The sequence below is a fragment of the Camelus ferus genome, chromosome 12 (assembly GCF_009834535.1).
Source record: "Camelus ferus isolate YT-003-E chromosome 12, BCGSAC_Cfer_1.0, whole genome shotgun sequence".
Lineage (NCBI taxonomy): Eukaryota > Metazoa > Chordata > Mammalia > Artiodactyla > Camelidae > Camelus > Camelus ferus.
Window position 1 is genome coordinate 16704403 of NC_045707.1, and position 26483 is coordinate 16730885.

The window sequence follows — 26483 nt, forward strand, 5'->3', positions numbered from 1 at the left end:
TACTTTTATTGTTACTGTGTTAGTGGAATTATTTAATTGCACAAGAGACCTTACCCAGTTAACCAGTCTTGTGTTCCAGACAAATGTATGAGCCATGGAGGTAGTGAACTGAACTTTAATAATCACTGTCTATCACATTCTGTTGCTGCCTGTTTCACTAGAATAAGAACCAGTAGACATCTACTACACATACATTCAGAGACCATTCTCAAACATAAGTCCCAGTGAGAGCTTATACAGGTGCTGTTAAAAAAAATCAAAGGTAAGGTAAGATTCTTCGAAACGCACGGGCACACAAAAAGGACAGAAACTTTAGGAGAAAAAAAAAGGGAATCGGTGGGTGATTGAGAAGTAGTTAATTGACAATCTCTTTAAAATAAAATTTTTGCCTTTTTCTTTTTAATTCTTGTAGAGCTAGCCTAGTGATTCTTAACCTCTTGAAAGTTTTGGATCCTTCTGAGAATCAGATGAAAGTTCACAAAGCACCCGCCCTCCCCAAGCCCATCTGTGGCCCTCAGGATAAGATCCATTAATTTAATTTAAATCCTTACTTCCAGGTAATACTTAACTATTTTTCTAAAGCCCAGTCTTAAAATCTGGGAGGAAAGATATTTTAGTTAGTGGTCTTAGCAGAAGTCAGGACGGTTTTGTTGCTGATTGGACTTTGGTTGCGTTCAGGAGTTTTCAGGGAAGATCCCCAAGAGACCAGGCTTCCCACTGCAGTTCTGCAGAAACAGGGGCAGGAAGAGCAGAGGCCTCGTGTCCCTGGCATCACGGGGCTCTTCCCCGTGTGGCTGAACCGGAAGGATTCCTCTTTCCACACTATCTACATAGCAGATACAGAGAGAGGGAAGCACAGAAGTGGACTCCCAAAGAGGGCAGACTTAGAATGTGGCTTGCTGAGAACCCCAAGGAAGGTACACCTCAATTTCTCCATTTATAAATTTAGGCCATGAAGTGGGCCAGTAAATTACAGCCCTATTAAAAATGAATTCCTTTATTTTTAGCAGTGGTAGCTTACAACTTATCAACCAGAGGCTGGGTGTCAGTTGGAGTATACTCTTCTTGGCAAAAAAAAAAAAAAAAATCTATAACCGTGACTTATCAAGGTTTAGTTCCTAGCTGTTTTAAATCCTTTTGACAGAAAACCCAGCCCTTCCTCCAGGCAGCCTCATGAAGCCCGCTGATGGTGGCCTAACCCTTAGGCAGGCCTTGTCTTATTGTTTTAAGACATCTGGAGCACCAGATCTTCACTTTCATTTTCCTTTGGTCTCTCCTCCTCTGGCCTCTTTTAAATACAGCCTCATGTTTTCTGCTCGCTCCCCCCAGCGTACTCCGCAAGGCATCTGTCTCTTTATGTTCTTGTGATCTCAGAGCTTCTCTTCCAGAATTAACTTGGAAAGCTGCGCTCTGCTCACTAACTGGGGCAGCAGATGCTGTCTCTAGTCTGGCTCTCAGTTCCTGTCTCTGTCTCTGCTTGACGATCACTTCTGACCACAGCATCTCTACAGGATGACTCTTGACTGATGTCATGTTATTTATCCTTAATAATCTAGTTTTATAGATACATAGTAATATCTAGTTTTATGTTATAGATTATAAATATACATGTATGAACACAGTGCCTGGCCCATAGTAGTCCTCCATAAATCGTCTTAGCAGCAGCAGCAGTTATTATGATAAAGGAGAAACCTAAACCCACACAAAGGGTTTGTGGGGTGATTTGAACATCAGATTCAGTCTGAAATAGATTCTTGGATTCCTATTTCGAGAAACAACCCTCAGCTGAGCTGACTTTGGAAGGCTTTGGAAAACAACTTTAAGGGGTAATAAAGCCAATGATAGATCATTATCAGTGAACGGTATAATTGGTACTTGAATTAAAGTGTGACTTTTAATCCCAAGGCTCCCCATTCTACTTGTACAGGACTATTGTCCTGTTCCCACCTGCCTGTTACCCAGGTCTCCTTCCAGGGTGGAAACACCAGTGTGTGAGTCAGTAGACCTGGGCCATCTCTTGATTGAAAATCTAAGTCATTTTGACCTGACTGTTGTAGAGCTGGGCCATGATTCCCTCTTCATAAAAACCGCTGCTTTGCAGACCAAGTTTTTTTATGGGCCACTTCAGTGGATTTGCTGCTCTCTTTGTCTTCTCCTCTTCCCTCTCCCAGTTTGATTATAGGCTTTTGCCAAAGCTGCCAAAAACAGGAGTGCGAGCAACCACGGAACTCACGTGGGACCTGTAAGATTGCACAAAGCTCTCAACTCCCTTTATAAGAGTTGTCCCTTCCCTCAAGCACCCACCCAGCTCGGCTGGGCCGACACTGTCCTCCCTCTTAGCATCTTTGGTAGATGCTCTGAATGTGTCAGGGCAGCCAGGACTCCCTGAAGATTGGAGAGTACAGTGCATCTGTTAGCTCTAGCCTTTTGCATAAGAGATGCTTTGACTTAGAGCCTTCTTGTGGCTTAGGAACGACCAAACCCACATTCTGACCCTTTTTATTTGCTAACTCAAGACCTGGATGCCTGTCATTCATGGTTTCCCTTTTGCTTCAGAGGACTCGACTCGAAGAACAGTTCACGCAAACTGTGCTAAAGGGTCAGTTGTAGGAAAAGACCCTTTTAAAGTGTTCTTTGATCTGGAACTTGCCAGATTGAACTTGACATTGAAATATTCTGTGTAGAAAGTCATATGTCTTAACACTGTTTTCACTTTGTGTTTATCTGGGCACAAAAATGAACTTTTAAGTGACTTTGTCTGAAGTTTCGTCTTCTGCGTGCTTTGACCATGTGCCACAGGATCAACATGCCCCAGGGATAGGGTGGCCATCAGGAAGCAGATGTCTCAGGGTTTTCGTAAAGTAGTGCTTAGCGGTGTAAGTGAAACCTCACTGCCCATCCCTTTTTGTTTCCATCATCATTTAAACGGCTCCCAAAGCACTACTTCTCTTCTGTTTGGCATTTTACCCTCTTAAGAGCTGTCATTTCTTGATTAATTTTCTCTTGGATTTTTTTACTTCTCTGCTTTCATTTCTGTTACCGTCATCTCTCTCTTTACCTGTGGTATCAGAGAAGAAGCAGGGAAATTAGAAGCTCTGCTCCTTCCCACCCCAGTATTCACAAAGAAAGCATTTTCTCTAAATGTGCTCCTTATGAATGTGGTGATTTCTGCTGCAGAGTAAAGGGGGATAGGAAGTGTTTTAGGACTAAATATTCAGGCTCATTGTTTCTTTTAAAATACTCTAGTTATCAGTCCAGTTGCTTTTGTATTTCTCCTTTTTCCACATTGCTTCTCAGACAGGACAGCTGAAGTTGACCACAGTGGTCCCAAGTGGGACAGCTCTGGGGACTCACAGGCCCACCTCAGATAGCTAGTTTGGTTTTGGTCAGACTTTGTGATATGAATCTGGTTCTGAGTAAATAAATCTGTGGCCCCCAGATCTCTCTCAGATTACTGTTGATCTGAAGAACCTCCAAGCACCATCACTATGAGGACTGAATCTGCAGTAGGAAAGTTGACCTGGTGCAGCTTTACCCCAGGACTTGTGTGGACGAAGCCAGAGTGTGGGGCTGGGGCTGTTCCTTCCCCTGTTGTGAGAACTGCTTGTTAACTGCTATTGAGGCCTGTGCTGATATTAATTTTGCAGGAGAATTAGCTCATGCTGCTTCAAACCAGTGATAATTTCTCAACCTGAGCCATGAACTAGGAAATATAGATTTACTTTGCTTATAACATGGCATCAGCATGGGAAGCTCTTGATCCCAGTAGGCATGGCTGATTTCTTTGGACTTAGCACATAAGCAGCCTTTGTTCATTTGTTCAGGGGATAGCCGGGCATCAGGAAAGGTGACAGGAAGTTCAGCGATGCCTTGGGACAATAGAATGGAGTAAAATTCCATGGCAGCGGCTACACCTGCTTCTCAAAATTCCTTAAGTGTCCAGCTTCTTCTCTGGTAGCTAGCTGACCTTTCTGTATACTGGGTCCAGCTGTCTTTTCTTGTTCTGTAGTAAATGTATTAACTGCTTCTGCTCAGACTCATCCCAATGCTAGTTAATGTCAGCCTTTTCCACTAGTTCTCGCTGTCCAATTTGCCCCCACGTGGCTTCTGTCGCCCACTCTGTTGTGTAGGAGTCATATGAAGGAGCATTCTGCTCTGTTTTGGATAGTCAGTTTTCATGCCTGTTCTGGTATGTCGTGCTATGAACCCGCAGAGTGAGCGAGACAGCGTATCTGCACGGCCAGGACAGTGGTGTTCTCCATTCTTGCGTGCATCTTACTTTTTTTGACCTGCGTTGCTGGTAGCAGGGGGAGCACTTTTGCTTGGCTGCGTTTACTAGTACGTGGCAGCCACTCCTGGCAAGACTGTGGAGCTTGAGCTTAAGAAAACCGTCGATGGCGTCATCTCCATAAATTGGCATTGATGTCTGCCAGTACGGTTATTCGCAATTATCAACCCTAACAGAAGGAGGCAGAGTCTTGGCTGAGGCCTGTGTACAATCCGGTGCCCAATTACATTTAATATTACTGGGTAACTGTGAGCTTCCCTTCACTTACAGACATTAAATTAAATCACCTTTCTTCTTCCTGTGCCTTCCTCTAATTTTCTCCTAACCATCTGGATGAGACTCTTAGAGGGTAAATTTTTAGATGGCCAAAGTTAGTGTTACTTAGTGATCATTCTTGCTTAAGATTTGTTTCTTTGAGCCTCTTGTGAAGTATAAGCAACTTATACCATTTCCACCTTGAGTTTCTACTTTAAACTTCTTGAAAGCTGAAAGAACTCCACCAAGGAGTTGATCTAAGCCTCAGACTTCAAAGCAAAACACTTCAATTTTTTTTTTAAGCTTTCTGGGCTCATGTTTACAGATTTCTTTAGCAGTGACATCTGTTTTCTGGAGAAGAGATGTTAAACCAGCTGGTTGTGAGTGTTCAGATCCATCCCCAGAAAGGTGAGGAGCTCCATGTATGATTGGTGTATTAGTTGAACACATCTGGTTGTAAGTGAAAAGATACATCTCATTTAAACCTCACAACAACCCAAATGAGATTGGTATCCTAAATACCTTTTCCTAGATAAGGTTCAGGCAAGAGTGGTTAATATCTGAGTCATTTACTGTGTACTAGGTGTAGTGTTAGATGTTTATATGAATCATGCTTAATCCTCACAGCAGCCCTATGATATTCAACTGTAATTACCCCCATTTTACAGATGAAGGAACTGAGATTCCGAGAGGTTAGGTATATCTCTCAGATCACACACGTAAGTGGTGTAACTTGATTAAGATTAGTGATTATCTACCCAGGCTCACGCTTATGTGGAATTTCAGTCCGATATCCTTGCCTTCAGAAGTAGATTAGAGATAAGATCCCTCCTGAGGCCTGTGTGTCAAGACTCTGTGTCTGCCTCCACACGTCCTGAGGCTCTGGCACCCCAGGAGTGCACAGGGCTTTCTCAGCCATGTCTTAGGGGTAGCTGATGTCTGGGTGTGCCCAGGAGAACCACATGTGGACTCAGTTTTGATCCAAACATCACAAACCCATAACCATATTTTTCTTTGTCTCCCATCACTGATCTCTCCCTGTACGCTTAAGGAATCAGCCTGCAGATTTCAATTTGAACCAGAGGCTTGCATTTATACCCCAAATTCAAGTGGGTTATACTTTTTTTTTAATTTTGTTTTTCATCTAGGACAGAAAAAAAGGTCAGTTGTAGAGAACGGGGCATATATGTGATACAGAGAAGGTACATTTCAATGGAAAGACAAACCATAAATACTGGATTGATAATTAACTATTTCAGTACATGGGCATTTCCAAAGCTCTTGGGAAAATATTCTTGTACTGTCTCACTTATTTTTGGCTTTTTAGCTTCCCAACACTTCTCTTTCCAACCTGGAAGCCTCCTCAGTTCCTGATACTGTTTATTCAGCTGAAATTTACCAAGTACCTTCAGCGGGCTGAGCCATGTAGATACAGCAGTGAACGAGACAGACATAAACAGTTAATTATAACTGTGATAAGTGCTACAGAGGAAAGTACAAGGCGCTATTAGAATGGTCATAGCATGGGATGGAGAACAGTTGTAAAGTCAGGGAAGGTTTTCTGGGGGAATTGATATTGAAGCCAAGACCAGCTGATGAGTAGGAATTAGTCAGGAAGGATGCGGGAATGGAAGGAAGCCTTCCAGGCAGAGGGGACAGCATGTGTGGACACACTAAGGCAAGGAAGAGCCTGGCTCATCTGAGGAGCTGAGAAGCAGAGACAGGAAAGTACTTCCAGGGAGGAAAGAGCCACATGTTGGAGAAGGAACTTGCTTTTTCTTTTTAAAAAGTATTGACTTAAATATAGATGCTTCTGGGAAACTTGCTAACATTGCTGAGCCACTGTTACTGTAATGGTGTCAAAGAGGACATGGCCATGTTTCAAGGGTGGCACTGTGGGGAGGAGCAGGAGCCGTGGCTGAGAGAAAGGCTGGGGGAGGCGGGGAAGGCTGTGGGGTGACTCTGATTCTGGGGGTTCTCTCCCCTCAGGCCTGAAGACCATTGTGGGTGCCCTAATTCAGTCCGTGAAGAAGCTGTCAGATGTGATGATCCTGACAGTGTTCTGCTTGAGTGTTTTTGCCTTGATCGGACTGCAGCTTTTCATGGGAAACCTGCGAAACAAGTGTGTGGTGTGGCCCATAAACTTCAACGAGAGCTATCTTGAGAACGGCACCAAAGGCTTTGACTGGGAAGAGTACATCAACAATAAAAGTAGGTGGCCCCTTCTCTGCAGGAGCAGGAAGAAAGGTCCGTCTCCTGTTCGCATGGCCAGAAGCCGCTGCTGGGCTTTAAAGAGTGGTTGGGGCTGGGAAGGAAGGCCAGGACGGCTGGGGGTAGCCTTGTGAACTTACTCCCTTTCCTCGAGGTGGATTGTGTTCAGAAGCTCTCAGGCGTCGGCCCTCTCTCCCTCTCCCTCTTTTCCCTCCCTTTAAAAGCAAAAATGAAACTTTATATCTTTTTCACATGTATCCCTCAAGTTTTGCTTTGAAAATCCGGCTTAGAAACTTGATAGAAATCCTTTTTTTCCCCCGGCTAGGTGACCTGAAATGTGTAAGCATTTAGTTCAGAATATACATAATGAGCCTTCTTGATACCACTAAGGCCTTGGTCATCAGTGTGGGCCAGGGAGTCAGGTCATCTCTAAGTCACTGTTTGATCCTGTTCAGTTAAGGAGTTTTTGCAATTTCACTTCAGGAACCAGAGCACCTGGGTCTTACTCTTAGGAACATCTGCTGTAGTGGTACTTCTATAAAACAATGGGGGGAAGTTAGCAGTATCCCTGTTAGTCACTCTTTTTTTTCTTTTTTCTGCTATTATACAATGTTTATTTGTTTTTAGTTAATAGACTTCATTTTTAGAGCAGTGTTAGGCTTACTGAAAAGTTGAGCAGAAAGTACAGAGTTCTCATGTACATCCCCTCTCCTGCCCCACCCTCATACACAATTTCCCCTATTAACTTCCAACATAGTATGGTACATTTGCTACAGTTGATGTGTCAATATTGATAAATTATTTTTAACTAAAGCTCATAGTTACATAGGGTTCACTTTTTGTGTCATACGTTCTATGGGTTTTGACAAATGTGTAATGACCCTCTTGAGGAAATGAAAGCAGTTAAGTAGCCTTAACAAATGTTGCAAAGAGGATTTCAGGGACACATACGGGAAAGGGGAACATGCCCTCTGATTTAAAACAGGACATGATAACCAGTGCTCAGTGAAGATCTTCAATTTATCTTTGGTAAAGAGAAGTTGTAAAGATAAAAGGATAAAGTCGTACAAAAGAGTGAAGATCTCAGAAAACTCCCTTTTAGAGCCCTTTGATTTGAGTACCAGAACATGACATACAGATCTGCAGTGCGAGTGGGACTCAGGTGAAAAGAACATTGCATTGAAGTCTGTATGTAGCACTTTTCATTTTTAAATATATATGGGAAAATAATTAATGGGGAAGAATCCTGACCAGATTTCACTGCTGTCAGAAAAGATTTATATGAGCTAAAATCAATAACTGTTTCTGCTGGGTTAGTTAGGAACAGTATAACCTTATTCTCTCATTCACTTAAATCTACCTTATTCATTTCCTGCCTCTTCAAACTTTTCTAGCAAATTTTTACATAGTTCCTGGCATGCTGGAACCTTTACTCTGTGGGAACAGTTCCGATGCTGGGTAAGTAGCTCACCTAATTTTATTCTCCTGTCTTAAAATAATGTGTCAGACAAAAGTAGGCAAGAGTTTCACTTTTCTTTGTGCTCCTGTAGTAAACCCCAAGTGGGTCTGACATATTGGTTGACTCAGAGTTTCTTTCTATTTTTCTGTTTGTCCATCCAAAGTTGACATTTCACTAGTAGCCGAAGGTGCCTATAGTCTCAAGTCAAATCAAAGATGTAAAAGGCTAAAATTAGAATCTATAACACCAGCTGCCTTGCCTGTCTCTTGTAGACTCCCCTCATTCTATCATAACACAATTAATAAAATAGAGAGTAAGGACTGCCTTCACGATAGCTTAGCACCCAAGGTTGACCCAAGATGGACTAGGCCTCGCCGCATGGGGAAGGGAAAAGAGTTGCAGCATAATGTCTTTTCCCATTTTTTTTTATTGTGGCAAAATACACATAACATAAAATTCACTCTCTTAACCATTTTTATGTGTACAGTTTGACCATTTTTAAATGTACTGTTCAGTGGAGTTAAGTACATTCACATTGTTGTACAGCCATGGTCACCATCCATCTGCAGAATTCTTCCTAATGGGCACTGAAACTCTGTCCCCATTAAACAATAACTCCTCATTCTCCTCTCCCCCCAGCTCCTGACAGCCATCATTTTACTTTCTGTTTCTATGGTATTGACCACTCTAAGTACGTAATATAAGTGGAATCATACAGTAATTGTCGTTTTGTGACTGGTTTACTTCACTTAGCAGAATGTCCTCAAGGTTCATCTATGCTATAGCATGTGTCAGAATTTCCTTCCTTTTTAAGGCTGAGTAATATTCCATTGTATGTATATACCACATTTTGTTTATCCATTCATCTGTTGATGGACACCTGGTTGTTTCCACATTTTAGCTGTTGCAGACAATGCTGCTATGAACATGAGTGTACAGCAACATAATTTGAGTCTTGATTCCCCCACCTCTAGCTCTAAGACTTTTGGCAAGCCATTTGGCATCCTAGGCTAGGCAAGAGGTTCTCAAGGCTATGAGCCTCAATTTCTTCATCTGAAAATGAATTTAATCATGTTCTCACTTTCTGAAAGGGTTATGTAAGGATCCAGTTGGACAACATACATGAACGTGCTTTATAAACAGAAGACTGTATCAATGCAGGTTGTAGTGTCATTATTTAGAGCATACTTGTCCTCTAAGAATTGGCGTTTTAAGATGACATGACAACTAGAAGTCCATTTAATTATGTATTGAAGTAGATACTAGAAATTACCTTGCAGTAAATATCAGGTGAGTCTTACAGCAGAAGAACTGTAATAACCAAGGTCACTGAAATCCCCAGTATGACACAGGCTGTCACAGTGAGTGTTAAGAGAACAGAGACAATTAAGAGGAACTTCTAGCCATTTGTCATTTAAGATAGTAGCTAAGTTAAATTTGGTTGAATTGCACATTGATATGAATCTAGGACAGTGATTCTCAAGTTTTGGCACACGTAAGAATCATCTGACATTCCCTCTAAAAATGCAGATTCATGGATCTCATATCCAGAGCTTTTATTCCTAGGACTTGGGTAGGACATAGGACTCAACATTTTTAAGGTGCTTCTGATCCTAGGCTGTCCCTAGGGCATCATTTTTTTGAAAAATTGACCCAGCTACTTTGCTTCTTTTCTCCTCTTCTTTTTTATTTTAATTCGTATTTGTTGGCATGCTTCTGTAGATGGTTATTTATTGTCTCCAAGGTCATAGAGATGACTTACAACTAATGACTGGATAGAATTGCATTGAAAAGCCCTGAACTTCCCTTTCTTTCCTCAGGCAATGCCCAGAGGGATACCAGTGTATGAAAGCGGGAAGGAACCCCAACTATGGTTACACAAGCTTTGACACTTTCAGCTGGGCCTTCTTGGCATTGTTTCGCCTTATGACCCAGGACTACTGGGAAAACTTGTATCAATTAGTAAGTAACACCTCTTCTTCAAGTGCTGCCTCTTTTTCTTTGGTGACAGAATTTACATGAGACATAGGGTTGGGGACATTCTGTATAAGAGACCTTTAGTGAGGACATTATACAGAATCCTAGGATGGGATTTCTCAGAGTCAGCTGGTTTACAAAATGAAGTGAATTCTCCCACCTCTTGCCCAGTTTCTTTAACGCTCATCATGTGTAGCTGTAGGGCTCACAGCCCGAGAGCCTCTCGCCTGGCCTGGGAATCTGCTGTCTCTACCTACTTCCTGTCATTTCACCGGACCATCTGCAGTATTTCTCTTTTTGGCTTTTTGGGCTTAGGTCATCTTTTTAAGAAATGTTAATTAAACATATTGTGCAAGGCACTCTGCCAGACATGATAAAGATGAGATTTTTATCCACAAGGATCCTGGAGCCTAAATACGCCAACATTTTGAGATTTGTAACACATTGGGATTTGTTCAAGCAGGTTGTGACAGATTTTTAAAATAAATAAATAAATAAATAAATAAATAAATAAATAAATAAATAATAAGGTTAGTACCATTCTGTTGGGCTACTTTGGTGACTCTGGGCAAGTCATTTAACCTTGCTGGTTGCGATGGAAAAGTTAGTCTAGGTGATTGCTGAGGGTCTTCCAGCCTAGAAATTCTCTGATAATCCGTTGTTTTCCATTTGACCCCAGCTTTGATAATGCCAGTTATTCTGAGAATGAGAAACATGTCCACCTCAGGCATGAAGGAAACTCTTTAAAGGAAGCTTCTTATCCATATCTCCTAGAATTCTTCCTTTCTGTTGTAGAGCCTAGTGTATCCTCAGGTTCAGATCTTTCTCATGAAATATTTGTGGTTGAAAAGAATAAAGATGAAAAGTAAGTAATAGTGGGTTGCATGTACATAACCTAAAACCCCATTGTCCTTTGATGTCTCTCTGCTTGTTGCAAGTGAAAGGAATCCTCCTTCCTTTTCCTTTCCCCCCACTATCCTTTATGTCATATCCCTCTTTAAAAACTCATCCTACTGCAAAAGGACAAGGAAGGATGTCACTCCAGACAGGGACTTTCTGTGAGTTGGACCTGATCCCAGCGATGGAATTTGTCTGTTAATGTTCTTTGAGGACCAGTAGATAAATGAGCTGAGGTCTTGTATTCATTTCTTCATACTTGTTTTAGAACCAACTGACAAAGTCAAATGTAATTCTTAGCCCAGAGCAGTTTTTCCTTTAAAAAAAAATTAAGCATTTTTCTAGGAAAGGAATATGTATATATATTAGGATATATTAGGAGTATATGGACACAGAAGAGGACTTCTTTGTCACAATAAATGGGGATACTACTGACATTTACTGCGAGTTGAGGGTAAGGGGAGGCCCCTGGGGATGCTAAGTGTTCTGCAGTGTGAAGAAGGACTGTCCTGTTCAAAGTGCAGCAGTGGCCCCACAGAGGAACGTGTTTGCAGCCTGGGTCATTTGATGCAAGCGACTCAGAAAGTGGTCTTTGTCTTCACAGACCTTACGAGCAGCTGGGAAAACGTACATGATCTTCTTCGTCTTGGTCATCTTTGTGGGTTCCTTCTATCTGGTGAACTTGATCTTGGCTGTGGTGGCCATGGCTTATGAAGAGCAGAATCAGGCAACACTGGAGGAGGCAGAGCAGAAAGAGGCTGAATTCAAAGCGATGTTGGAGCAACTGAAGAAGCAGCAGGAAGAGGCACAGGTTGGTGATTCGTTCTTTGCAACAGTCCGTCCTGCCAGATCACCGTGACTGAGGCCCATCTGATTGCCACTCTAATTGATCTGTTTAGGCACACTGTCAAATAGAAGGCATTGATCTGATTAAAGTAACCCAAGTAACTACTGCAGAGGGTCCGTCCAATTATTCCATTTGTCTTGATGGCCAAATTGTTTGTTAATATGATCTTTTGTTGAATTTCTCACCTGTTCACTGTCCAACTGCAGTGATGGCTGGGGAGGAAAAAATGTGGCCAGGGCAATTTAAGTAATACTTCCTGTAAGCATAGCCTTTTTGTTGAGGAAAATATTAGGATCTCCTTCAGAGGTACTCTGTGGTCATGACAAGTATCGAAAAGAAGATACAGGTAAAATATTAAAGTAAAAATTAAAAAAAACAAACTTGTGATCCTACCACCCTAACACTTTACTTTTTAATCCTTATCCAAATATACATGTATTTTTACATTGTTGGGCCCACAATGTATAGTATATTTTTTTAGCATTGATTTTCAGGGTTGCCCAGAAAGGATTGTTTGGTACTGAGAAGGCAACCAAGTTCTTGTCTGAGATACTCGAGAGAATAAATCCTGAAGTTCTCCCCACACAGTTCTCTGACTGATTACACAGGCTGTGAGCCACAATACAGATTCAACTAGAAAATGCAGGTGGCCAGGCCCTGGCCACAGTCCCCTCTGACGGGCTGCTTTTCTTTCTCCCTTTTTTCCCTCCTTTCCCCGCCTGTGGGAGCTGAAGTGATCTGCACTGTTTGCTTGGCTTGGGGTGGCTCCAGTTAACTGCTTCTGATCTGGTCTGTTGCTGTGGCCCCTTTCCCAGGCGGCGGCGATGGCCACTTCAGCAGGAACTGTCTCAGAGGATGCCATAGAGGAGGAAGGTGAAGAAGGGGCAGGCTCTCCCCGGAGCTCATCTGAAATGTCTAAACTCAGTTCCAAGAGTGCCAAAGAGAGACGTAACAGGAGAAAGAAGAGGAAGCAAAAGGAACTCTCTGAAGGAGAGGAGAAAGGGGATCCTGAGAAGGTATTTAAGTCAGAGTCAGAAGATGGTATGAGGAGGAAGGCCTTCAGGCTGCCAGACAACAGAATTGGGAGGAAATTTTCCATCATGAACCAGGTAGGCTCTGTGCCAGGTCATGTAAGCCTAAGAAATTCTGCTTTTCCTAACCTCACTTGATTTTCTTATTCCCCTTTGGTTTTACATTTTCCAGACCCAGCCCTGCATCCTCAAGTTCACCTTTCTATGCTCCACATTGTTTTCCTCTGGGAGAAAGTGTTACCAGCGTTTTAGGACTGTCTGTGCTCTAATCCTGCCCTCCCTTCTCTGCTCTAAAGCTGGCCCTAGGATGGCATGGTCAGCTTTGGCAGATTTAACTTCAACAGAAAAGTCTGTGTCACATGAGCAAGCCTTATGTTCTAAAACAGCAGGAAGAAATTTTCTCCTCTTAGCATCTGAACTTCAGAATTGAGATCAAATACCTCTGTTTAAGAGTTGCATGTAATTGTAGATTGAAAGAAAAGTCATGAAACTCTTTAGGTCACCTTATTTGAGGGTGGCAAGTTACAGTAATTAATTATTCTGGATATATACTGTCATGCTGATAAATTAGCCTATGCTAGATTAAAAGCCTCCAGTTTTACCCAGCTTTTTTTTTTTTTAACTTTTTTTTATTGAGTTATAGTAATTTTACAATGTTGTGTCAAATTCTAGTGTAGAGCACAATTTTTCAGTTATATGTGAACATACATACACATTCATTGTCACATTCTCTTTCACTGTGAGCCACCACAAGATCCTGTATATATTTCCCTGCGCTGCACAGTACAATCTTGTATATCTGTTCTACATTTTGAAATCCCCCCATCCCCATGACAACCACAAGTTTGTATTCTATGTCTATGAGTCTGTTTCTGTTTTGTATTTATGTTTTTTGGTTTTTGTTTGTTTGTTTGTTTGTTTTTAGATTCTGCATATGAGCGATCTCATATGATATTTTTCTTTCTCCTTCTGGCTTACTTCACTTAGAATGACATTTTCCAGGAACATCCATGTTGCTGCAAATGGCATTATGTTGTCAGTTTTTATGGCTGAATAATATTCCATTGTATAAATATACCACATCTTCTTTATCCAGTCATCTGTTGATGGACATTTAGGCTGTTTCCATGTCTTGGCTATTGTAAATAGTGCTGCTATGAACATTGGGGTGCAGGTGTCATTTTGAAGTAGGGTTCCTTCTGGATATATGCCCAGGAGCAGAATTCCTAGGTCATATGGTAAGTCTATTCCTAGTCTTTTGAGGAATCTCCATACTGTTTTCCACAGTGGCTGCACCAGACTGCATTCCCACCAGCAGTGTAGAAGAATTCCCTTTTCTCCACAGCCTCTCCAGCATTTGTCATTTGTGGACTTTTGAATGATGGCCATTCTGACTGGTGTGAGGTGATACCTCATCGTAGTTTTGATTTGCATTTCTCTGACGATTAGTGATATTGAGCATTTTTCATGTGTCTATTAATCATTTGTATTTCTTCCTTGGAGAATTGCTTGTTTTGGTCTTCTGCCCATTTTTGGATTGGGTTTTTTTTTTTTTCTTATTAAGTCGTGTGAGCTATATATATATATATCTGGAGATCAAGCCTTTGTCGGTTTTGTTTGCAAAAATGTTCTCCCATTCCGTAGGTTGTCGTTTTGTTTTACTTATGGTTTCCTTTGCTATGCAGAAGCTTGTAAGTTTAATTATGTCCCATTTGTTTATTCTTGCTTTTATTTCTATTGCTTGGGTAGACTGCCCTAGAAGAGCATTTTTGAGATGTATGTCAGATAATATTTTGCCTATATTTTCTTCTAGGAAGTTTATTGTATCTTGTCTTATGTTTAAGTCTTTGATCCATTTTGATACCCAGCTTTTTTAAGTGGGGAAACTAAGAGAAAGAGAGGGGAGAGGACTTATGGATACTTAACTGATCATTGTTTTACTATAAATTTCATCACATAAGAGATATTTTTGGATTTCAAAAAATATTACCAAAATCCAATTTTTAGGCCATTTAAAGAAGATTTGTAAAGCATAGAATAGATTATAGTTACCAGTTATGGCAGTGTCTCTTCTTGTTTCCCAGAGATGTTTCATTGTGCTTCTTCTTGCCTAGTTCAATCTTTTGCTAGTCCAGTTCATTTTATCACAGCAAAATCCCTTCTTTCTATTCCTGTTAATCCTGTTTTAGTTCAGACTTTTGTATTATTTTGTTCTACTGAAGTTCCAGTGCAGTTTCACTCTCTCTCGTCTTTCTCTTTCTCCTTAATGTTTTATATTTTGTCTGCAGATCACTTCCTAAAACACATCTCTCATCATTCATCACAGGTGTTTGTGGAATGCCCACCACGTGTCAAGGCTTGTGCTAGGTTCTAGAGATTGAAAGGTGGTTAGAACACTGCCCCTGCCCTAGGGAGCCTACAGTGTAATGGGGCAGCCAGATACATTAAAAAAAAATTATTTGTGTAATAGCATTAATGGTATTATTCCATCATTGAGATATGCTGGGGTGTTTTGGAGGGCACAGATCTATCCCAACCTGGAGGTTCAACAAAGATTTTCTGGGGAAGGTAAATAAAAGATAAACAGGAATTAGGTAGTACATGTATATTTTGGTGAGGGAGCAGTAAGATGGAAGAAAGGACATTCCAGGTTTAGAAGAAAAGTATGTTCCAGTTTGGACATCCCAAGTTTGGTTTGTTGGAAAACCAAGCAGAGAGGTCTTTTAGACACAAAAATAATCAAATGATAGCCCAGGGAAGAGGTCCTGAGCTGAGAGGCAGTGATTGAAACCATGAGACATGATGAGATGACTCAGAGACCCCGTCAGGTGACAGAACAGTGGGCCAGCGATGCCACATGACCACTGATGGGCATTGGAGACGGAGCTCATGAAGAAAAACAAGTGAACGGTCATTAGAGGTGCTCAGAGAAGTGGGTGTTCAGCCAGGCCTGGAGAACACAAAGGTTGGAGAAAGTAGGGGAGTGATCAACGGGTTGAAACTTAACAGAGACACTTCATGAGATCAGAATTGGAAATGTCCATTGGATTTGGCAGCAGAAGTCACTGACAGCGTTAAAGACACATTTTAGCTCAGGGCAAGGATGGATGCCGTATTGAGTGGGAAGTGGAGACTTCTCATTCAAACTTCTTTAAAGAATATGGGTGAAAACAAGCATTTTTATAGTCTCTTGAGGGGGAGATGGAAGTGGAAAATGGAGTAGAATAGAAAAGAAAATAGAGCACAGTCTTGGGAGATGTGAAAATAGATGTAGTCTCTAACAGAAAACGGGCACCTTGTCCCCCAAAACATGAGAGCAGTGGGGTCAGGTGTGTGTGGGTAAGTTTGTAGTGGGGAGTAGGAAGTTGAGGAAGATGACACCTGACAGCTTCTCGTTTTCAATAACATAGGAAATTAAAAATCTCATCGAAGAGAACAAGAGGTTGAATTGGGAGATTTAAGAAACTATTGACAGTTTAGAATAGTTATTAAGAAGAACGGGAGAGGGAATTGCCCTAGAGAATTCCCTGTTTGCTAGTGAAGTCCCAACCCTTCAGCACGGAATTCATAGCACTGGCCCTTTCCCGGACACAGCCTACCTTGTCAGTCTCCAGTCACGGTCACTGTGCCCCATCAGGCACCCTGTACTCACACCAGAATGAGCTACGAGATGCTTCTCATTATGATGTTTGTTTTAGACCCTCTGTTTTGCTCCAGAAACAGCTTCTCTATGATGACCTGTTTCTTCCCATCTCTGAATATCCACATTATGCTTATTCTTCACATCCTTCTCTCAAGAAACCTTCCCTCTCCCTCCCCCATCCTGCACCCAATTGGAGATTATCATTTCATCTTTCCATTATGTTTTATACATACCTCTTTATGTTTTGCCTTTTTTTTTTTTTAATGGAGGTGCTGGGGATTGAACCCAGGACCTCATGCGTGCTAAGCACATGCTCTACCACTGAGCCATGCCCTCCCATTATGTGTTGCTTTTTTCTCTATGTGATTTTATGTTTAATAATGTTCATATCCTCTCCTTTCTTAGATAAAGTCCTAAAGTCCAGGCCTGCTTCTACGCACATTCGGATATTTGTTGGGAAAATGAATGGAGGACTTTTATAAATCTGATTTAACCCCTACTGGGAGTTCTTTATGGCCTGGAAGCATCTTTGTCTCACCTTCAGCTCATCTTTCTCCTAGTTCAGCCTCTTTTGGGGAAAAGTGTGATTGCAGCTTTGTTGTAATCGAACCCCCGTGTTGAGAGCCATGGCTGAGCTAGTTAATGCATCCGTTAGTGCCGTTAACACCTTGGTGTTCAGTGGTCTCTGATTAATCTGTAGGCTTCAGCGCAGAGTTACTCTGATTGCTCCCTAGTTCAAAAAATAAAGCTAGTCTTTTGAGATGTCCTCCTTTGCATGAAAATGTTCACTTCCTCTAATTTCCCCATCTGAAAAAACCTGTGGATTCCTAGAGGCCATGGCTGACTGCCAAGACTTGCTTAGAAGCCCCACGCTGTAGTCATATTCTTTGTCCTAGGACTCTCCTGCAGTTTCTCTAATTTTTTCTGGAAGAATAGTTGAGGAAACTGAGGCCTAGAGAGATTGACTAATTTATCTAAGGTTATACAGCTAGTAGGTGTTGGAGTCGAGATTTGAATCAGGTCCTTCTGCCTGCAAACCTTGTACTGCAGTCTAGAGCCATGCCCTCCCCACTCATCTCCACGCGTACACGGTCATCTGTTACACGGCTTAACAGTGGATGTGGCTTCAGTTTTCCCACCACACAGTTCAAGTGTATGTCCGTTCCCTGTACCGCAGATCTGCTGGGATCCTCTTGAGATGGCTGCCCAACCTAGCTCCTGCCCACTTCTCTCTAAAATTACTACTGTGTTTTTAGGATTTAGGTGAGTTTATAAATGTTAGATTGAATCCATTTTTGCAAAGTATTTTAATTAATCGGTTGTAACAGTTCTCAAACTTTTTGGTGTTAGGACCCCTTTATAATCTTTAAAAATCATCGAGGACCCCCAAAGAACTTTTTTAAAATGTGCTTTTAATTGATTGTATTAGAAATTATAATTAATTTAAAAATATTTGTTAACTGATTTATTTAAAAATAATGAAAAACTCATTATATGTTTAACATATACATATATAAATCATACATATTTTTATAAAAATTAACTGTTTTCCGAATCGAAAAAAAATTTAGTGGAGAAAGTGGTACTGTTTACATTATTGCAAATCTCTGTAATCTGTGGTCTAATAGGAGATAGCTGAGCTATCATACCTACATTTAGTCTGTTGCAGTATTTTTTGGTTGAATTATTTAAAGAAAGTCTAGTTTCATACAGATATAGTTGGAAAAGGGAGGAATATTTAAATAGCCTTTTTCAGATCATTATAAATATCCTTCTTTTATGCTATTCCAAAACTGGATAGTGGTAGATTTTTAAATGATTTGTTGCATCCTGTAATCTAAAAGTGTATCAGTAACTTGGTACTCTGTTACATTAAAATCCTTTGTTGTATTTTGCACCGTAGATCTTGAACTCATACATGATTTGTAGCATCCTGCATTGATCATTTGGGAAATACTGGGTCACTGAGTTTTATAGATCTTCCAAGTACTAACACACAGTATTTAAAAATCACATACATTATCACTATCAATCGCATCAAAAAAGTTTTTAAATACTGTGAAACTGTCAGGCTCACAGAGTTGACTATATAACTGTAAGAAAATGAGAATGAAGTAGGGAGGGTATAGCTCAGTGGTAGAGTGCTTGTTTAGCATTCATGAGGTCCTGGGTTCAATCCCCAGTACCTCCATTAAAAAAAAAAATGAGAGTGATGAAGGCAGATATCATCTTAGTATTATTATGAAATAGTTTTAATCTTGTGATATCCCCCCTCTCCACAAAAGGGTCGAAAGGGCCCCAGGAGTTCCCAGACCACATTTTAAGAACCATTGCTGTGTTGGAAAGAAAAAGTAAAGTGAAGAAAAAGTGAAACATGACATGGAAACAGAACATTTAAATAGTCAATTTATTACATTCTAAACATCCCAGTCATTCTTAAGCCTTATCCCAATACATAGCTGACGTGAATGCCCTGAAATTCCCAGTTAATTTTTCCGTGTAACGTGAGGGCCACTCCTTCAAATCGAGAACACCCCAGAGCTATTCTCCCAAGTAAACACCTAGACCTCAGGTAGTATTTTTAGTTAGCTGTGATTTGACTATCTGAAAAGGACCAGAAGCTTCTGGTTTGTTGACTGGAAAGATTTTGAAAACAAGACCCATCTCATGAACTGGTCTGGATCCCAGGAGTTAATAGAGCCATGGGTCCTAAGTCATCACTGAAACCCTCCAATCCAGGAAAATTGAGATTGAGGAGGGCCTGGGGTGGCCGCCTCCAGGATGTATCTCCTTGAAGAATTGGCTCAGTCAGGATTAGCTACTGGGTACAAGGAGAAATGGGGCAAGTCATCATTCCCCCTTCCACATTCATTGCCGTCAGATCTTTTTGCCAAGAATGGGTCGAAGAATTACAGAATAATAGATAAACTGTTTCCTTTTAGTATGTATTGTCTCAGGATCCTGATTTCCCAAGTGTTCGTGGGTCACTGAATTGGTCATTATCTTCCTTATCACTTTCCTGTCAGTTAAGAATAGTCAGGTATGTTAGATCTCATATAGTATACAGTATTTCCTACTAGGCTACAGGTTTCTAGAGGGCAGGGACTATGTTGCATGTCTTGTTCACCACTGTATCCGTATCACTTAGCACGCAATAGGTATTTAATGATCATTTGCAAATAAGAGTCAAACCTCTTTCCTCATGTGAAGGCTTAATGTATCAGGTAGTGTCAGCACCCAGCACTGGCCTAATGAAAATCACAGATTCGGCCCAGGGGAGCTTGCTGTGAGGAGCGAGGCAATTTTTTTATTTTCCAGTATTTTATGATGCTTTGACATGTAAGGAGCTTTGCTGACTGGCGAGAGACTGCCCCTCCGAGCGCCAGTTCCTAGAGATAGCCAACAACTTGCTAGGAAGTATGCCTTTCATGTGCAGATCAACCAGTCTAGGACCCTTATCGCCAGCCTCCCTCTATCTGACTCACACACCAAGGCAGTATTTCTCATGCCCTAAATCACTCCAGGGCCAGGACTTACAGGACTGATCTGATAGCCCAGAGCCTGTCTGAAATTATTCAGACTGTCCAGTTCTACACTTGTTCCAATCTGCCTACTCTGCCTCGCCCATTGCTTCCTGAGGAAACCACAGTAAAGGCCCTGGGCCGTGCTTTTCCCTTCGCTCCTTCTGCCTCCTGGCTGACTCCAGTACTGCCCCATGAGGCCCTGTGTAGCACGCTGTGGCACTATAAGTAATAAACTCTTCTTTCAAAGGCACTTGGCTCTGTGTCTGTCACCTTACCACACCTGATGAAAACAAAATCATAGGTACATTCTGAGACACTTACCAATCTTCTGGCCAGCCACTTTGTTTAGAGAAGTGCTTCTCAGTCTCTCTAGTGAAGGACCAGATTCTGTTTTTCCCAATTCTTCATGAACGATACTCTTGTAAAGTATAATTACAATAAATTTCTTGAAAAATTATCATTCTTGGATATTGTCTAAATGCTATTAAAATTTCTAAATGCTTCTATTTTTTTACTATCTCATTGCAAACCAGTAGCAGATCATATACTAGCCTTGATCTGTGAATCACACTTTGAGAACTGGTTCAGGGAAATGAATCAGTGAGGGCACCCAAACATATGTGTAAGGAGAGGAATAGCAGGCAGGAAGCTGGAGGAGGCCCTGATCCCTTTACCAGTCCAACAACATCGAGAAGGAAGTGTAAGAGCTGGCCCTGTGTGCCCTTTTAATACACAGTGACACCATCCACTCATAAATGAGACCCGGGGAACATTCTGGAATCTGACCAATGCAGCTCCTCCTCCCTTGTGCAGAGATGGTGCGGAAGAGCAAAACAAGTCACGGTGATCAGGAAAAGGGTCAGAGATGTGGCATGCCTGCATCCTCTGTTCTCGAGGCCTATATATAGCATATGGTTTGATTTAACAATAACTTTTATAGAAGATGATGTATGATTAATGGTTTTCTTGATGTGGCTCCCAGTGATCACAGTCATTGATTATCTCAGAGATTTGTGAGTTGCTTCAAGCCAAGGCAGGAAAAGACTCTACATAACAAGGGAAATACAGGTGAGGGAATGAAGGATGACAAAACTAGAAATATCCAAAGAAAATGTACCCATCTGGGCATGGGGGCTTTGTACGTCGTAGGGAGAGAGTGGAACTGGGATCATTTTGAATCTAGAACTAGAAGTGGGGTTCTCGGTAACAAAAAGGATGAGAATAGTAAAGAGGAGCCCTACAGCCATTCCGGGGTTATCAGCAAAAGTATTATTTTAAAAGGTTTATTTAGCACTTTTATTATATACACTGTTTTGGCATAATTCTAGAACTTTCACAGTGGAATCGTTTTACAAAAAGGTTAAGGCCTAAACTCTAAGGCAAAAATCCTATGTAGTTAAAAGTTATCTCCGAAGTTCCTTCAAAATCATAATTGGGCAAACTAAGTATCTCAGGGTAGCAAGGAGGATTGTCCGAGGTCAGCTTGTGAAGTTTCATTCTCTCAGAGCAGTGGTCCTCAAACTGGGATTGCATCCCCTTGGGGCACTTGAAGAATTTCCAAGCACAGTTTTAAGGACCCTGATTTCCAGATCTTTAAGTTACATATTCCTGTGCCTAAGGTTAGCCTTTTGGTCCAAAGTCACACCAGTTCTCCTTTTCCACTTTTCTTTTCATAGTCAACCTTCTCCCACTTTATAAAAGGAAGGCGTACTTCTCTACTATCCCAAATCCTAAGTGGTGTATTGCCCTAAGGTATAAAAATCTTTGAGGGTGCCAGAGAAAGAGACAATTGATTATATTAACATCTACAAAGTTTTCTTTAATCTACGAAACTTAAATCCATTGTAACACTTTTCGAATTTACCTATCACATGCTTCTTTTAAGAGTGAACTATAGAGTTATGATCAGGGACATTTGGGATGTTTTAAGTTCAGGAGCAGGGCAGATGTCCCTGGGATACATACTAATACAATTATTAAAAATGAAACAGGAGGTCATACTTTTTCCAATGAAAATAAGTCTGATTTGGCCAATTGCTTTGACAGTGGGGACTGGCTTTGCTAATTAGATCATGTGGTAGGCATTTTTGTAAATTAAATGAGCTAAACCTGTGGCTTTAAGGTTTTGATGAAAATATCTTTAAATCATGTGATAAGCTAAAAATCATTTTATTAAAAAATTAACTTGGCAATGATATATAGAAATTGACAATATTTTGATTATTCCAGCATTTTCTGTTGAGTTAAATAAGGTTCCTTTAAAGTAAAAGAATAACCCCTGTAAGAGGTACTGATATAATAGTAAATAATAAATAAAGCCTTTTAATATCCCTAGGAATTAGGAAATGGAATATTTCTAACAACTAGGTAACAAACCCGTTGGCAGGTTGAGTGGTTTTCAGTTCTATACTTTCAACAAAATTGAAAGAGGGCTTGATTTTTTTTTTTTAACTTTATTGAAGTATAGACAGTTTACAGTGTTCTGTCAGTTTCTGGTAAGGACTTGATTTAATTGTCAGCTGATAGATAATTAAGATAAATTTTGCTGATAGCTTAGTATGTAATTTTGGCATATAACTTGGAAGGAGTTCAAAGAATTGACATTACTCTAACAAAATCCTTCTGTTCCATGTGGTAACAGGTTTCTCAGCACTTAAAATCTAATATTAGAAGGGAGCAGAGGGGTTAATGTTGAGCCATGTCTGGTTCTAATAATAAGTAATACTATCTCCAAATATTTAAACACCAAAACACCAATTTAAAAAAAAAACTCATCTCATTGAGATATATTTTAATAAAATTCTTTTTAAGCTGAGTAATTACTTGTAAAATGTAGAATATATTTGTGATCCATTGTATTAATAAGAATTATAATAAAAACTCAATTCAGGAGAAATTTAAAAATTCTTAGAGACTCATGATCACAGGAGAATTTTTTAAATTTTAAGTACAGTTTATTTATAAATTTTTTGTTGCAGAAAAGTATTTAAAGGTGATCAATAAAATACATTCAGGCATAAAAATATACATTAGCATAAAATTCTTCAGGGAATGTAGAATGTGGAAGTATAAGCTGAAGGAGAAAAAGAAATGAGGAAAATTTCTAAGTGGTATATAAGAATTTTATTTTAAAATGTCATTGCTGGGAATTATATAATTTACAAATATGTAAACTTAAGATTAAAAACATAATTGACTTTAAAATAGAGTAGGAGGGGACAGATACCATTTTACACCAAAGTAAAAAACTTGAAGAACACTGTTAGCATAGTTCTTAAAAACCTCCAGGGCAGGTGGTACCCATTGAGAGAGCAGCACATGACTGGGCACTTCTAAATTCTCTCCTTTTGCCAAGTGTGGCCTGAAGTCTAACTTGGTGAATTAAAGGCACACTTCACGGGAGCTCATAGTAATGAGAACTAGACATTGATGAATTTCCCGGTGATTCGCTGCATACAACATGAGATAAAAGCACCGTTTCCATGCATGGGTGAACAGGGCATAGAACTTCTGAATGGTTAATGGGTCAAAGACGTGTGCCTCAAGGGTATGAGGCAATAAGAAGTGAGTCATGATGGGTACTGAACAACAGAAATTCAACATCTGGATTGCTTTCTAAAAACACCTGTGTTCTGATTAACAGGAATGCAAGGATGGCTCCTTTGCTCATCGTCTGTGGGGTCCCCTTCCCGACTCCTGTCTCATGACTGCCTCTCTGTCTCCCTCTCTTCCTGTCTCTACAGTCACTGCTCAGCATCCCGGGCTCCCCATTCCTCTCCCGCCACAACAGCAAAAGCAGCATCTTCAGCTTCAGGGGCCCGGGGCGGTTCCGGGACCCGGGCTCGGAGAACGAGTTTGCGGACGACGAGCACAGCACGGTGGAGGAGAGCGAGGGCCGCCGGGACTCGCTCTTCATCCCCATCCGGGCCCGCGAGCGCCGCAGCAGCTACAGCGGCTACAGCGGCTACAGCCAGGGCAGCCGCTCCTCGCGCATCTTCCCCAGCCTGCGGCGCAGCGTCAAGCGCAACAGCACCGTGGACTGCAACGGCGTGGTGTCCCTCATCGGCGGCCCCGGCTCCCACATCAGCGGGCGTCTCCTGCCAGAGGTGAAAATAGATAAGGCAGCTACTGATGACAGTGTAAGGAAGTAAACAAGTAGACCGAGGCTAGGCATGGCAGTCTCTCCCGCTCCCTTCCTCTCTTCTCTCCCTGTTCTGCCCATTCCGCTGGTCCCTCTGCTACACTCCATCCTGACTCTTGTCTCTACCCACAACCACTTCTGTTTTCTCCCTCCTCATTTGTTTCTGTTTCTCTCTTGAGCCCTCCCCCTTTACACGCCCTGTTTTCTCTGTTACTTTATTCCTTGCTTTATTTTCCCCATCTTCCTTTCTTGTTTCTGACTTTTGCCCTTTCCCCATCAACTCTTCCCTTTATTTTACCTCTTTTTTCTTTCTCTCCATCTTTGCACGTCTCTGTCTGCCTCTCTCTTTCCCTCTGCCCACCTGCTTTGACTGAATGCCTCTGGCCAGCGGATCCTGCCCAGATGGAATGAGAAGGGCGTCTGCCACCACCAATGACCAAGTCTGAGCGGGTTTGGAACTACCACTGCTTCCTTTCCCCCACGTCCTCCCTCCTTATAGGGGAACAGCTTGGAATTTAAAGCTCTTAGCCTTCTATATTAAAAAGAAAAAGTAGCATAACTTTGAATAATTTTCTTAGTCTCCTCTCCAAGAATGAGATGTGATTTTTTCCGAAGAGGAATGTGCGGGCATAATGCTGAGGGTGGGAAGTAGGCACTGGGAGAGCCAGGCAAGGAGAGGTTAAGGAAACCAGTGGAAAACTGGACCTAGACATTTAAAAGGGGTTGAGATAGAAATAAATCAAAGGAGGGGAAAGTAGGAGGTTGGGGCAAGAACACATGGTATATGGGGGAGGAAGGAAAAGGGAAGAGAAAGATGAATTTTAAATGTAATCAAATGTCAGGCTCTGGAGGAGTTGCATATAATAGCTTCACAAAATCACTTGTCTAGGGGTTAGGATAATGGCTCCCCTCTTTGAGAAAAGCCATCTCAACATTTCTTTAGATTCTAAGCTGTTTGTACCTTTTTCCTAGTTTTAAATTCTTATAACCTAATGATCCTAACCCTTTGTACCTGTAACTCCTCAACCTTCCTCAGTCCCTCCTTAGCTGGTCTAAGCTTCTTGAGATAGCATGTCGGTCTGTTTTGTTCTAACACTTCAGTTTCCTCTAACACAGCATGAAGATAGCCAACCCTTTAATTAGCATGCTGCATGGGTGGAGGAAAACTGGACAATCAAGGGTGGAATTATTCAGAATGATCTGTTTTTAGGACAGTTTTTGACTGTACAGATACAAATTCAGAAGGCAGTTAGGATATTTGCCATTGTCCTTTCTCTTCCTGCCTTTTCATTTAAAAGCAAAACATCTTCCCTCTTAAGTTTGTGTAGCTCTTTACAAGCTACAGATTACTTTTACGTACATTATTTATTCTGAATAAAAATCCCATAAGGGTGACAAAGTGGAGCTGATTATCCCTGTCTTTGAGATGGGGAAACAGGCTCAGAGAATTTGTGCTCCTTGCAGTTACACAGCTCACCATTGATAGAACCAGAATCCTAGACCTTTCAGAAACCCCAGTCTTCCGTTTCTCAGTTCATTTTAATGTCTTCTCGGCCCAGTCACATGGCCATTGCTCTTCTAGAGAACTGTTTGTTTAAGACCAAGAATAATAGGCTCAATAATAATGACAAACAGTGGTTCCAAAGGCCCCCCCCCAGATCAGATAGTTGGCCAAAATAAATGTCATGGATGAGTATCTTTACTGTAAATACAATTTTTGATTTTCGCTAATTCTATGTCTAGATGTAAATTTTGGGCTCCACAATTAGATAGATACTTATATTCTCTGAAAAAACAAAAGGTGATTATCACTGAAGAATGAGGGGGGGGTCAGCATGGACATTACAGTTGACACAATTCAAATGTTGAGACCCAAAGTAAAATTGATATCCTAGCAGTTTTTAAAAATATTTAAGCCGAATAATATATCTTGCTTTTTCTTTGAAGAGAAAGGCATTAGAAAAAGTGTCCAGGAAGAAGGAGCTTGAACTTCAGCTTAAAGGCAGATGAGCAGGTTTGCGGGTTTTGTTTTTGTTTTTTTAAAAGCTTCTGTTATATAGTGTGGGAGAAGAATTTGTGAGGCAGTTGAGCAGATGGCTGTGTAATGTAAGGCTGTTGTGGCTGACAGAATGCTGGGTTTTGGGGGTCCTGCACACTCAACACCCTGTAAGCACTTAGGAGAGTCTTTGGAGTGGCGCCGGATAATGATG

General features: G+C 41.1%; 1 protein-coding gene across 6 annotated transcripts in view; it reads left to right on the forward strand.

Annotated features, from left to right (window-relative positions):
* Window positions 1–26483, forward strand: part of SCN8A (sodium voltage-gated channel alpha subunit 8) — a 166771-nt gene that overhangs the window by 79750 nt on the left and 60538 nt on the right. For all 6 annotated transcript variants that reach the window (XM_032492861.1, XM_014565796.2, XM_032492863.1 and 3 more), the window contains 6 exons: window positions 6533–6754; window positions 8149–8212; window positions 10034–10175; window positions 11692–11898; window positions 12750–13043; window positions 23876–24238. In XM_032492861.1, the coding sequence (XP_032348752.1) occupies window positions 6533–6754; window positions 8149–8212; window positions 10034–10175; window positions 11692–11898; window positions 12750–13043; window positions 23876–24238 (1292 nt within the window). The remainder of the gene's footprint in view (window positions 1–6532; window positions 6755–8148; window positions 8213–10033; window positions 10176–11691; window positions 11899–12749; window positions 13044–23875; window positions 24239–26483) is intronic.